Consider the following 14,318-nt stretch of genomic DNA (forward strand, 5'->3'; position numbering starts at 1 on the left):
CTATAGTGAGCAATAAAACAGGACTAAACAAAGTACTAAACTAAAATACTCAAGGAATTCTAATCATTCTGTAGCATTTCTATTTTCTTTATTTTGGGCATTTAGAAATATTTCTAAATGTCAGCACCTACACCTTTTAATATGTACATACCTTTTTACATTTTTAATTATACATTTGAGATAATACTTTATTAAATGTGTTTATAGTAATTGCTGCATTTGTAAAGTGTGGTTTTGTATGGCCTATACTGCAGGTCAAATTACAGGTTACGCCTATAGGATATACTACCTCAAATACTACCTAACGTCCCTATATTCTGGGGCAAACATTAGCCGAAAATAAAATTTAGTGTAGTTGGGGGGAAAAGTAGGGGGCATCGTAGACCCCTGGGGGACTCCTGTGAGAAGTACCACAACAGAGAGTATGAGCTACTGTGTATTAGATTTCAATAAGGCTTTTAGCTTGAAGCATTTTGCTTATGACAGAGCCTAAAATATGTCATCTTATCAGCTTTCAGCCTTATGCAATATAGCCACGGGTTGGACACAACATCAGATTGTCACGGCCTCGCTCTTCAAGTAATCTGCTCTTCAGGAGTCCAAACACTCACAATGATGAAAGTTCTCAAAGGCCATGACGGTTGACATCAGCAATCTGTCTTTGTTTCTCTCAAAGCATGGCAGTAGGCTATCTGTGAATCTTTGCAATGGAATTTTCCCTCATGCCTGAAAACCTTTTGACCTGTGCACCTTTGGATAGGTCATTTACTGACATTTCAGTTATGCAAGCACTACTTTATGCAATTCTTGTTGTTTTGATTAAAAATATTTTTCTACAATACTGGGCTAGCCATGCCATCAGCAGCAAAGGAAGATCTAGAGCTAGGGACAGTCAGCATGAAACCTATAAGCTATCACTAGATTTATTGTTTATTTTAATTTGAACTAGTTTAGTTTTAGTACACTGTTGTTGTGTTTGGCTAACACATGTCGTCACGAGTAGAACGGTTTCTGATTGGTCGATTCTTATGTTTAGTTACTCAACTAGCCAATCGATGAAGAATGAAAGAATCGTCCCGTGCTAATATGTTTTAACTAGATAAACCGAAAGTGAAATATAGGAGCGGTTTGCACCGCTCAAAAATTCACCTTGCTTGAAACATTCAAAATAAATGTAGCATTTGTCTACTGAGATGTGTGTGGATTGCATGGTGTCATGTCCATCGAGTCATTTCCTGTGTTGACTATGCTTATGAAGGAACCATATCGTGTTTGGCAATCCAGGGGAAAAGGCTAAAGTGGAAGCCGATGTTCTTCTATATTGCCCTAGTCTCCTAAGTGTCAAATCGTTGCTGTCGGTGGAAACCTAGCTTGTACGTCCAAAAGGTTTTTTTTTTTTTTTTTTTTTAATGATTTAAAAAAACATGATGAAATAGCAGTAGTGAAAATAGCTTGCATCGTGATACGTCATGAGCTTATAGATACGATTTGTTTCACTACTTTTGTAGTGTCGATACTCGACCCAGGGGGAAAAAACAAAACATAAAAGGTTGAAATATTGAGACAAGGGTTCTGTCTGACAGTAACGGAAAATACTACTGTATGTAAGAGGACTTTAAGACATCCGTACTGCGTTCCGTACTCAGGGACAATTCAGATCTAGAGGAGAGATCAAAGGTCACACATCATTGCGGTCAGTGTCAATACACAAGTCTTTCTCTTTTTGAATGGCATTTTGATAGCAAATACAAATGATAGCATGACATTTTGAGAGCACACCCGGTACGGCGTGTTTATTGCTCAATTTCTCTGGACATACTGTGTGTTGTTTCGCTTTACTGCTGGGTCATAATTCAAGCGAGCAAACCCCGAAGTTCCTTTGTTCCAAACAAAATGTAAAGTAAATGGCCACCAGCTGCTGTCTCTTCACAAGGCTTTGCAGGAAGGAACCTGCTGGAAGGTTTCTGCAGATGTGATCTGCATGACCGGGCTGGTGACAACTTATAAAAGGGGAGTCTGGGGGGCACCCAGGGAGCCCCCCTGGAGACAGGGGGAGAAAACACAGAGGGGTCTTACCTTAAAAGGCAGAATCCATGAGGCCTGTTGGCCATAACAGTAGGAATGTAGTCCCCTGACCCTGAGCTCTCCCCTGTGCACTGCACTTCCCTCTGCACGGTGTGCTTTCATAGATTTAATTCCACTTTTCATCGTTTGCACGATAGCTTATACCAGTAGAACAAGAAAGATGCAATTGGAAATTGCAAGTGTGGTTGCCGTGACAGGAGTCACACATGCAAATGAATTCCGTCTTACCATTTGAATTTTCACCCATTCAAGTCAATGGGGGAAATTAATTGTCTCCACCAGCCGAAGGCAGGGGGAGAGTATGTTTTCGCCCCTGTCCGTCCGTCCGTCCGTCCGTCCGTCCGTCCGTCCGTCCGTCCGTCCGTCCGTCCGTCCGTGCGTCCATCCTCCGAGTTTGTGCACAGCTAATCTCCGGCGCCGTTGGCCCGATCGCTGCCAAACTGAGCACACACACTCCCTGGATGCCAATTCAGAACCTCTGCCCCACATTTTTCAAATGGCCCTGTTCTAGCGCCACCATGAGGCCGATGTTTGCAAAACACATTTCTGTACACTACTCCTACAGATTTTGTCCAAAAATCCTACAAACCGGTAGACAGTATCTCTACAGTCATGTGATCATCATGGATACGTCCGATTTTCCATATTCCATCCTGATTGGCTACAATTGGCTTCCAAAGTTTGCAGGATTGATCCGTTTTGAACAAAATGCCTCAAATCATGAACACAGCGTGCAATCTTGGTGAAATTGGGCGTGCACGTTCCCACTAGGTAGAGGAAGAAATGCCACTTCAAATTTCTCAAATCAGCCTCATGGTGGCGCTATAACAGGGCAATTTGTGTGGCCTGGTGGAGACCTGTGCTCGGAAGAGCACTGCTTCTAGTTCACTTATAAATTAATGGCCATATATGGAGATCTCTGTGTCAGTCCTTGTTCCTTTAATACCCATATATGGAGATCCCTGATGTCATCAATATTGAGCCCATATCTTGGAATGCCCATATATGGACATACTGTGCCAACCTCATGTTGTCTATGACGTCAGACATCTATGAGGTCAGTCATCTCATCTCCATATTTGGGAAAAGTTCGTTTTTTGCATTTTCCCATTCAAGTCAATGGAGAAAATGTATTCATCAAATACTTTTATATAAATTAAACTACAACGAATCTCTTAACAATATGCACCCAGACGTGTCCCAATGAAGCCGGTCGATTTGACATATATGACTCAAGTGCGTGCCACCAAAACTGTGGGAGGAGTAGCGCAGCAAAATCAAGTTTATCTGGAAAGATGGAAAGATAGAAGGAATGAGGCTAACCACACTAATTACTAACAGGCATCTTGCATGAAAAGGCTAATGTATGCATGATGATGACATTGCATAAAATATTTTAATACTTAAAACGACTATAGTGAATTTACCACCCATGTAAAACTAATTTCCAAACACAAAATCAGCTTATAGTAACAAAATGAAGAAAATCAAAGTCCCCCATAAAGAGCTGGCTGGATGACAGCTGGATCTATCCATCAATATAGCCTAGTTGAGTTGTAACAGGTCTCATTTACACTACTGTATGTAAACACTCAATTTACCACAATGGAATTTAGCTCTCAACTGTTTTGTGTTCTATTAGCCTGGAACCAGACCAATCCACCTGGGAATAAACCTTGATACGCAGTGAGGAATTAGTATGAGCAACGCCAGGCTATGTTCTTTTGACATATACTGAAAAAAAAATGAAAAAAAAATGAATGCAATCAATCAATCAATCAATCAATCAATCAATCAATCGACATCAAAAAGGATTAAAGTCCTCAGAAATGTTGCTCATCGGGTCAGTCTATTCTATAAGAAATCATTCAGTGAACCTATGCCCCAGATATTTTCTCTACTTGATCATGCGAGACTACACCGAATCAATTTGACACGCTAGTGACTGACTTGGGATCCAAATGGGTTACTGGGTGCATTCATCCCGTCCGGGCGACAGAAGTGTTGTTGAGCTGTGAGAGGGAAAACAGGGCAAGTGATGTCACCCATATCTATAAAGGGAGATGCCCCCACCCTGTCCATTACCCTTCCCCTCTCGTGGCATTGAAGGAATTCCCAGGGGCTGCTCGGAGGAAATTCAGCAAAGAGCAAATATATAAATACCTTTGCTAATGTGTGAATATAGACTGTGGAGCAGGGCCGAGGACCCTAATGGGTAGTGCTGTCTCAGAGATGAGAGGCATGCCACTTGAATTTATGACAAAAATATAGTCGAGGACGGTATTGGAACGAATCACGTGATGAAGGCCTTTGGTTTCTGTCTCCCCATCTGCCTTAGAAGGAAAGCTATGGATACGGCACCGAGCACATACATTACCTCAAGTGTAACTGAATGCAGCCACAACCACATTATCTCCCTCTTTAAAATGAATATAAATCAAATATGAATAATTCATGGTTTGTTTTTGTGGCTGGCTTGCCATAAATTAAGCCGATTAAACTCGCAAGTGCTGGCTTTGTGTTCGGCAACCATGTCCTGAAGAACCCTTCCTCCATTCCTCATTAGGCTGACAGGAGGGGCGAGTGTCACTGGTACAGTCTGAGCTACTTGGCAAAGTGTCATGTAGTACTGTGGGGTACAATACAGTTGAGGCTAAGGCTTGTGGGTGGTATTGTTAGGGCATGTGGGGTTGCACGGTGGCCTAGTTAGCCAGAGAGCGTCTTGTAACCAAAGAATACAAGTTTGACCCCTGTGACTGTCATAGTGTCCTTGAACAAGAAGCTGCCTCGTTGTAAATCACTCTGGATAAGAGCAGAAACTTCAACTTCTTTATACGGCATGGCTCCGAAGGGGCTAGCCGTCTAGAACAGTGTTGGTCTGCATGTATTTAAGTATGTTCCCTGAGTAACCCATCTGTATGTCCCAAGAAAAGTAGACAAATCAAAACGGACTACACAGCTCAGCTGACATTGCAACGCCAATCACAGCTCAGACGCTTTGGTACTCAGCTGACACTGCCATGCAAGTCACAGATCAACAATATTACTGTACTACCGCACAAAAATCACCTTAGCATCTTATGTCCGCAAGGACTTTTGTGTTTGATGGTACTCATGCTGTTTTACATTTCTGTCTAATAAAATATTCAATCAATCAATGTTATCATTGATGATGTGTAGCTCCACCTGCCCTGGCGGAGATATGCCTTCCGATGAGCACACCTTTTTGGTTGCTGTTTCATTCACAAATTGAAGCCACACAATCATTATTATCATAATTTACAGTATTCATTTGGTAGAATGATTATGGTAAAGTTAAGTCAAGTATAGTACACATACTGTAGGCTCTGTATCTACAGAGATGTGCAACTCTAATCATAAAATTAGCTGTTGAGATGTTTTGTAGGACCAAGGTGCCTCATATACTGTAGCTGCAATGCACGTGTGCACAAGCCAGTTAGAGCTGGAGTTGAAATCAAATGCATATTTAAGTGTTGCTTGTGTTTTGGTCTACATAGTACTGCACTGCAACTGAATGGCGTCTGGTTCTTGTCTTGCTGTCAGCGTCCTGGACTCCTGGCTATGGAGTGACACTGCTCTAATGTTTTACTCCTCTCCTCTCAGCCCTCACGTGCTGAAGATACAAAGCCATCTCTCCATGGTTACTGTCAGCCAAACAACAGTCAACAGAATCTTGACCTAGAGGTATATCCATTGTCCCGGAGCGGGCCTGAAAGTGAGCTACAGTCGCATCTGCACTGCATCATGCCCCTTTCTTCCACTTGTGTTTATACCCCCCCGAGAACGAGTTCTATGTGCGGTGCTGTTGTTTTCAGTGAAGGTGAGCGGGGGGTTTCAACCTGCTAAATCAGCAGAGCCAGGGAACATTTTTGCTTCCAAGTTCAACTTTCGTGCACCGCATCCCAAAGTAAATGTTCCCAAGAAACTTCAACTGCTTGGGCCTGATTATCTTAATCCCCCACATTACATTTTTTTGGGCATACACACAGCGTGCATTTCCAAATAAATGATAACTCAATCCCAGTGTGAGCAATAATAATATTTAAACACTCGCATTTCTGAGGCATAGTAGTAGCTCATGTCTCAGACATTTCCACTTGTCCTGTCTGCTGGATGGAAACAAACTGTTAGCTGTGTTTGAGGCTTATGTTGTGCGGCAGCGCAAGACAAGTGAGGCTTTATCTGTCTGCATGTGTCTCAGCTGCCTCCATCTAGGGCCAGCCATTGAGGAAACGTCTCATTAACCACTTTAGACTTTAGACCTTCTACAAATGTCTTCTAAATCCTGACAGTTTTCTGAAAAACGTATGCTGCTATATTAGTGGTTCTCAAACTTTTTTAAATCAAGGACTCCCAGAATTATTTGTCCCCCCATAAAATATGTTGTTCCAGGGAAGCAAAAGATATGAGTTACAAAAGTTCGCTTTAACCACTTTCAACCTGCCGTCCCTATTTCGAGTATGTCATTAGGCGGAAATGTTCACCCATTTTCACCCTTTCAATTTTCCCGAAACAGCCAATCTTACAAGCTCATGACACGGCGGGTGCGATGGGCTTGTGAGCTTGTAGATCGGCTATTTGTGCCATACAACACCTTCATACGACAAAGCGTAAATCGAGCTTAAGTGGTAAAAGTTTCCCTCTCATCATCCGCCTGACCTACAGTATAAAACAAGTTCTACTTTCACCAACACCTCCATGTGAGAGACAGTGAGCACATTATTTAGCTCTCTCGTGGAGCTCGGGGTGGAAAATTTCCCTGGGTCTGAGTCGTGCTTTCTTTGGCACCCATGTCCTTAGGGCCGAACGCTTATTCATCTGTAACTGACAGCTTCACCTTAGCCGGGGAACGCGAGGAACTGGATTCCTCATATCACCAATGTCTGGCTGTTGGAAGAACATTCACAGCATGTTCTTGAATGATTTATCTGCAGGATATACCTATACTGTACTGACTTACAGAGGTATACTGTAAATGCATTGAGACAACATGAAGCCTCTGTAAAAACAGGCTTTTTAGCTCCCCAGTGTTAATTTATCCATTTGTAACACAGAGTGTACAAATTTAACCAAATGGACCCTTACACGAGTCCATTTGGTTTTAATTTGTACACTGACTGAGTTAAATTAACGCTGAGGATGTTACTGTGTAATGGGGGAATAATCTCCACATTTTATATAAAGCAATAGTAGCCACTTTTTCATATAGCCTATCTCTGATGTTTTACACAATGCCTCTCTGTTTACTTTTCATCTTCTTTCTTACATCTCAAACTTACATTTTCTTGTTTTGTCAGTGGTATAATTCTCCAGTGTATTTGTGTATAATGCACATTTATAGATTTCCCATGGATTTTGTATCGTGACTGCACTGAGCCACAGCATCAAAGAGACCAAAAATGTGTTTTTCTTTCTCTTGTTTGTTTTCTTTTTTCTTTTCTTTTCTTTTTTTAAACCTTTTTCTCTGTTTTAGTCAAGTCAGCAACCGTCTGGGAAATTACAAGGCACCAGGTGGCAACACCCGAGTCACCTCCCTCTTTCAAGTTCACCATTCTCTGAAATTTTGATACTACAGAATCTACTAAACATTCCCTTATTCCCAATAAAGACCAGCCATAACGTGTTAGATTCTGCACAAAAATACTAAAACATTTACAGGGAAGCCGAATAAACCATAGACAACAAATAAACATTTATCTTTTTCTGAGTGAAGTTGAATATACTAACCTGTTTCACATAGAATATACTGTGAAGTTGTTTACAAAAAGTTAGGCATCAACTACTGAAAAAAATGCTGTTGGTGTATACAATATACCAATCCTTTATGCACAGCACATGAACATTTGATGATGCTCTTTTTGTCTCCACCAGCCGAATGCTGAGGGAGAGTATGTTTTCCCCTCCGTCCGTGTGTCCGTCCGTGCGTCCGTGAGCACACACATTCCCTGGATGCCAATCTAGAACCTCTGCCTGGGCCTTTTCTAGCGCCACCTAGTGGCCGATGTTCGCAAAACACATTTCTGTGCACTACTCTTACAGATTTTGTCCAAAAATCCTACAAATCGGTAGGCAGTATCTCGACAGTCATGTGATCGACACAGATCTGTCCGATTTTGCATATTGCATCCTGATTGGCTAAGATTGGCTTCCAAAGTTTGTAGGATTGAGCCGTTTTGAACAAAATGCCTCAAATCACAAACGCAAAGTGCAATTATCATGAAATCGCGCACACACGTTCCCACTAGGCCGAGGAAGAAATGCCACTTAATTGTTTTTAAATCAGCCTCATGGTGGCGCTATAACAGGCCGATTTGTGGTTTTACCTATAACTCCACCGATCAGTTTCAAACTTTGTAAGCGCACTCCCTAGAGGCTAAGGATAAACCTTTGCCCTGCATTTTTCACATCAGCCTTTTATAGCGCCACCTTTGGGCCGACATATGTAAAACACATTTTTGGATATTACTCCTTGAGATTTTATGCAAAAATCACGCAAATCGGTACACAGTATCTCTATAGTCATGTGATCAAGTCCGATCAGTCTGATATTTCATATTCCATCCTGATTGGCTAATATTAGCTTCCAAATTTTGCAGGATTGCTCCGCTTTTGAACAAAATGCCTCAAATCATCAACGCAGCTTGCGATTACCGTGACATTTGCCACACATATTCCCACTAGGTCAAGGAACAAATGCTACCTTTTTCACATTGGCCTGTTATAGCGCCACCATTAGGTAGACTTTAGCAAAACACATTTTTGGAACACAATGCTTCAAATCATGCATGCAGCGTCCGATTGCCATGAAAGATCTAAGGTGAGGAACATATGCCACCCTTTTTACATTGGCCTATTATACAGTAACACCACCAGTACGCACGGCCTGGTGGAGACCTGTGCTCGGAAGAGCACTGCTTCTAGTTTATTCTCTCTTTGCTCTTTTGCCTTTTGTACTCTCTTTCTTTTCCTTAATCTTTCTACGTCATTATTATATTATTTATTATTATCTTTTTGTTTATATATATATATGCTGCGGCATTGTCTGAAGGAAGCCAAACCAAAATAGGTTTTACTCTTATGTACCACAAAAGATATAACAATAAAGTACCCCTTGAACCTTGAGTTGGTGGAAAAAACTCAAAACAAAAACCTACAGTATGTGACAAACAAGACAACAAGCAGTGACTTGTGGCCAGAGAAACAAGTGGATTATTGTTCAGTTTTTACTCTGTGGGAGTGTGTCATGTGATGCAAGAGTATATTACTGTATAGCATCATTGTGATGTCAACATTATAAACCTACGGCAGTGGCATCCAGGGTTTCTTACGGTCAACTTGCTACTTTGGCCTGAGCCTTGTAATAAAAATCTATCCAACAGGAGTCTTTTTGGCTTCTGTGTCATGTATTATCTGTTCTGCCTTGGGGTCTCAGGGAAAACTAAACCAAGTAACAAGAGAATAGTCTGGGACTGCTAGCGTATGAAAGATTATCCATGCTTTTATTAAATACAATCTCTACAGCAACACAGCAACATATCATACATTCTGTGTTTTCTTATGTTTGCAAGTCTCACTATAGAACTCCTGGAAATAGTAATGGTACCTCGGTTGCATAACAAAATGCGTCACAAATCAAGGACAGAAAGCCAATAGATCCCACAGATAACAGAAATAACCCTTTTTTATCACTCCAAAATCTGATATGAGGCACCGAACCAAAAGCAAGGGAACATAATAGTGTATAAAGTATGTGTTTTGAGTTTCATAAAACACTGGTATTTCCTGGAATTTTGAGTCAAATAGCTTTGGACTTTCCACGGTAATACCTCTAACATATTGCACAACACGCTGCACTGCTGTGGTCACAACATCTTCTGTAAGTAGTAGGGAGTTTGTTAAGGGTCCACGCCTGTCAAATGAAGACTCTCATCATGTCAGCGATGAACCATTGCAGGTATAAATACAGTAATTAACTCAACTGCGAAGGTTTCCATTACTCATGTTTGAATGTTACTATGTATAGTGTATAGTATACACTATGCAAATGTAAGACCTTTAACGGAAGGATTTTCCAAAGGCTAAGGCCCTTGCCACGACATGGGGTTTTTCTTGCGTGGGGAAATGCTTGCGTCTCCTCTACCATCTGGTTTTACGACAGATTGAGAGGCCTTGGCTGGGCTGGTCGCGGTTGTTTACGGACATTCTGAGGTCTTCAAATGATTCGGGGAAGTTCACCACAGTGGCCAACGCCATGACAGAAATGGGATTGAACCCAGCTAATTATTTGCATGTGAAATAATTAGCTTGCTAACGCAAACATGGTCGGTGCTAGTGTTCATGTGGAGGGAGGGAGTAAGGATTGCTATCTAGGACCCTCAGACCAAGATTGGTACATAGGCACTTAAAAGACAAATATATGTTGGTGTTAAGGTGACAGACCCTTATCTTGCAAATGTGAAGGACTTCCTGTGTGTGATGTTGAAGAGGAACATGTCTGGCTCTGAGGGCCTCCATAGGGTCCCCCTATACGGTACATATGTGCCTACACTTTAGGCCCCATCAGAGATGGAGGATAGGGTTGAGGGATGCATTGTATGAAGGGGTGGTTGGGTTCAAGGTTACAAGGGCATGTGTAATCACATAATGTCAAAGTGTCTTGCTCTTTCAAACTGTTGGCCTACTTTAACATTGCCAAGTCAACATATCTTTAGCTATAGACCATTGCTTTGCTCTGGAGAAAGTTTGTTCAGGCTGTGGGCAGCTGAGTGAGGTTTTCAACCGCATATCTCTCTACACATTCTGATTGATGGATATAGGCCTAGGTGGGTCTAAGAACAAGACCCCCCCCCCCCTCCTTCACTTGAAACAGCTGATTTATGTCTGGTCCTGGACACTGGTTTGGAATGCAGGGAATTTTTAGGACCCCTCCTCTGCTTGTCCCCTTCCACGTGCAAACACATGGAGCAGGCGCCTGGTTGGACAGATGAGGGTCTGCTCACCCAGAACTGCTCCCACAGCAGGGCAGGCAGGCAGAATGTGAGGAATGCCAGGGGCGAGAAAATAAATCCATTCTATCCTTCTCCCTCTGCCAGTCTATGGTCCTCTATTTACTGGATAAGACATCCCTTGTCTTGTCCTTTCACTGTCCTATGGCTACTTTATTCTGTTCTCCAATCCTTGTGTAAAGTTCATTCTCTCTCTCTCTCTCTCTCTCTCTCTCTCTCTCTCTCTCTCTCTCTCTGTGTTTTTAGGAACACTCATATCCTCAGTGTATTATCTACGCGTGCAAAGAATTAAGCAAAATAGGACAAAATGTATTTATTTGTGTTACAATAATAAAAACACAAATATGCATATTATTCTGTTCCTTGAAATAGTCATGTGGCAAACAAATCGTGTGGCAAAGAAAACAGTGCTTTGTTAAACACAAAACGCAAAATGCATAATTTTAATGCCTTTTGTGTGTGTAAAAAAATGGAAAAAGCTAATGTAACCTCAAAACTTGAGAAGTATCTTTTATATAAATGGCTGATGTCAGGAAAATAAGCCAAAACTATAATACATTATTATTAATTTAATTCAGGAGAAAAAAACTAAACAAAGGCACAATGGCTGTGTTTTAGTTGAAATTCAATAGTGCATGCATCTTAAACATGCTGGTAGCATCTGACAAACGAAGAAAAAAAGTCAACACTCCATAGAAGCAACAATAGTTATTTGTTTTGACAATAAAAACATAAGCAAGTTCATGACTATTTTAGCTCATTTTCATCACAATGATATATCCAGACACCATTTTGATTGCCTCATGAGTCTCTCTACTCATGGCTTATAGTTAATAATTTCCCCTTGTTCCACCCCTGAGGACTTAGGCACTGCTCAAGGCCTGCTCTTTGCAGTGGGATGATCCATGATGTTGAGCACATCATCCAGAATGGACGGGCCCAAATCCAGTTCGAGGGACAGCAGCGACCCTTTGAACTGGGTCAGGGAATCCTGAGACACGCACTTCGCCTTGGGAAACTCCAAATCAAAGTCGCAGATGCGCCCCTCCTCCATTCCACTGTCCCTGTCCACCCAGTCTCCAATGCAGTCGGAGAGCTCCTTCTCATAACCAAGGGTAATGTCATTGTTGAAGCGTCCGTAGCCATTGCAGTTGCTATTCCCACTGAAGCCCCTGTTGCCATTGAGACTCCCGTCGTAAACGGCACCGACGTGCCCTTTGCCATCGTAGCTGTCGTAGCTGTCACTGCTCGTGCTGCTGTACAGGCTTCCGTTGGCCTTGAAGCTGCCCTTGCTGCCACCGTTGATGTAGTAGGAGGGCTTCTCGCGGCCCCTTTCGCCTTTGTTCATTTTGTTGGCTTTGGAGACTGCCTTGCTGATCGGCTCCTCTGGTTTCTCCGGTGCCAGATCCAGAAGGACGTCGGGTTTGGATCGGATGGCGCTGGGAGGTGGGGAGGGCTCGTCGCTGAAGAGTTCCATGGAGCGCAGCAGTTGGTCCATCTGCATGATCTCCAGTTCTTGCATCCGGTCAGGGTTCATAGAAGCCGTGGCCCCCACTATGTCCTCCAGTGGCTCCGGGGGCAGCGGGAAGGCACCGGAGGAGATCAGGGGCAGAGTGAGGGCCTGGCAGCAGCCGATGGTAGGGAGGGAGATGGCATTCTTGAGAACAGGGGAGGGAGTCTCGGCAAAGGAGGCATCGGAGGTGCTGTTTGTTCGCAGATAGTCGTTTTGGATGCCAAACTGAGGGTGGGCTTTCTGGTCCTTCCCTGGCAGGAGTTCAAACTTCCCCTGAAGGAAGGACATGTCTCCAAAGGTGTCTCTATCCCCGCCCCGACCAATGTGGACAGTGTGGCGGAAGTCCCCCAGGGGTGGACTGATCATATCTGGGGACAGCATGTCCCTCAGGCGACATTTTTTCCCCTTCTTACTATTGATGGGTTTCAGGTAGATGGGAGCTTTAGCCGGCATGTCTTATATCAGATATGCAGGACAGAACAATAACAAAAACAAAATCTTTATGTGGTTTTGAACGTGATACAGTCTGCAGGGGGTCCCTGGTGAGATGCTCCAGTTACATTCTCAGTAAGGCACGTGTCATGTGCAACTCCAGAAATAACCTTGGTAGTGTCATTGATCAGGAAATGGGATTCCAAGTTCTAGCTGTGATTTTGTTGGGGGGGATCGCAGAAAGGTCAGCCAGCCTCTGTTCTGAAATGAGATGGAAATGGAGAACGGTCAGATCAATAGCATCAGTTAAAAAAAAACATGTTGAGACTAAACATATTTCTGTAGGTTAGCTGCTGGGGGTATACTGCACAAGGAGTCTATGTTACATCAGGCATTCCATTCAATATTTATATAACAAATTTGAACCCATTGCTGACAGATTTACTGAACTCTTCCGCGAGGCCTTCCCCACTGACCTGCCTCTACTGATCTACTGCTCCTGTCACCCGGCCATCCCAATAAAGAAATCTGATTACCAACAGTCCCTAAATTAATTCCTGGAGTCGAGACAAAACACCATCATCCCCCTGCATCTGGCGAGCGAAGGAGCCAGCACAGTAAAATACTCGGTGTTGGGTAATTTTTTACACTCTCTGGGTTAAATGAACACTGAGGAATGAGGATTGTACTGCAAGGATGAGGATGAGGCCTGGTAAAGTTGTTCTGCTGCTGCTGCTGCCATTGTTCTGCTCACATTCACATTTCCAACAATGCAAGCGCCTCCAATGGCTTCCCCCTGTTCTGGATGTGCTAATGTAGAACAGCTGGACAGCAGATTGGGCGGAGAGAGGCAATGGGGGAATTTACTAGGATCAGGGCAGGGTAGCAAGTTTAGGGGAGGCCTACTGCTTAGACACGCACAGAGATGGAAGAAAGAGATGAGGATGGGGGGGGGTGGCACCATGAGGGAAAATGGGGTTTAAGGGGTCTAGGGGGCTTGCATGATAAAGGGAAAGAGAGAGCGAGGGATTACACAGGGTGTATTTTAAGAGACAAGGCAATGTGAGTGTGATTTGATCTGGCTTTGATACACAGAAGGCTTTAATAGCTTTTATCCACCGTACTTCATTGCATGTCAAATAGCAAAAATAGAAGATCTAGTACAAGCTAACAACATGTCACAAGTTCAACACGATACGTTGTGAGCAAACGGATGTTTGCCTATTTTAGCCAAACATTCGCCAACTATCATGATATGCCAA

At 42.9% G+C, this 14,318-nt stretch overlaps 1 protein-coding gene across 1 annotated transcript; it reads right to left on the bottom strand.

Annotated features, from left to right (window-relative positions):
- Positions 1-11,985: 11,985 nt before the first annotated feature.
- cdc42ep3 (CDC42 effector protein (Rho GTPase binding) 3) lies at positions 11,986-13,077 on the bottom strand (the record flags this gene model as incomplete). The annotated part of the gene is made up of 1 exon (XM_080740285.1): positions 11,986-13,077. One exon carries the CDS (start codon positions 13,075-13,077, stop codon positions 11,986-11,988), a length of 1,092 nt encoding a protein of 363 aa, XP_080596411.1.
- Positions 13,078-14,318: the final 1,241 nt, after the last annotated feature.

The sequence above is a fragment of the Nannobrachium achirus genome, assembly GCF_963921795.1.
Source record: "Nannobrachium achirus genome assembly, chromosome: 13".
NCBI classification, from domain to species: Eukaryota; Metazoa; Chordata; class Actinopteri; order Myctophiformes; family Myctophidae; genus Nannobrachium; species Nannobrachium achirus.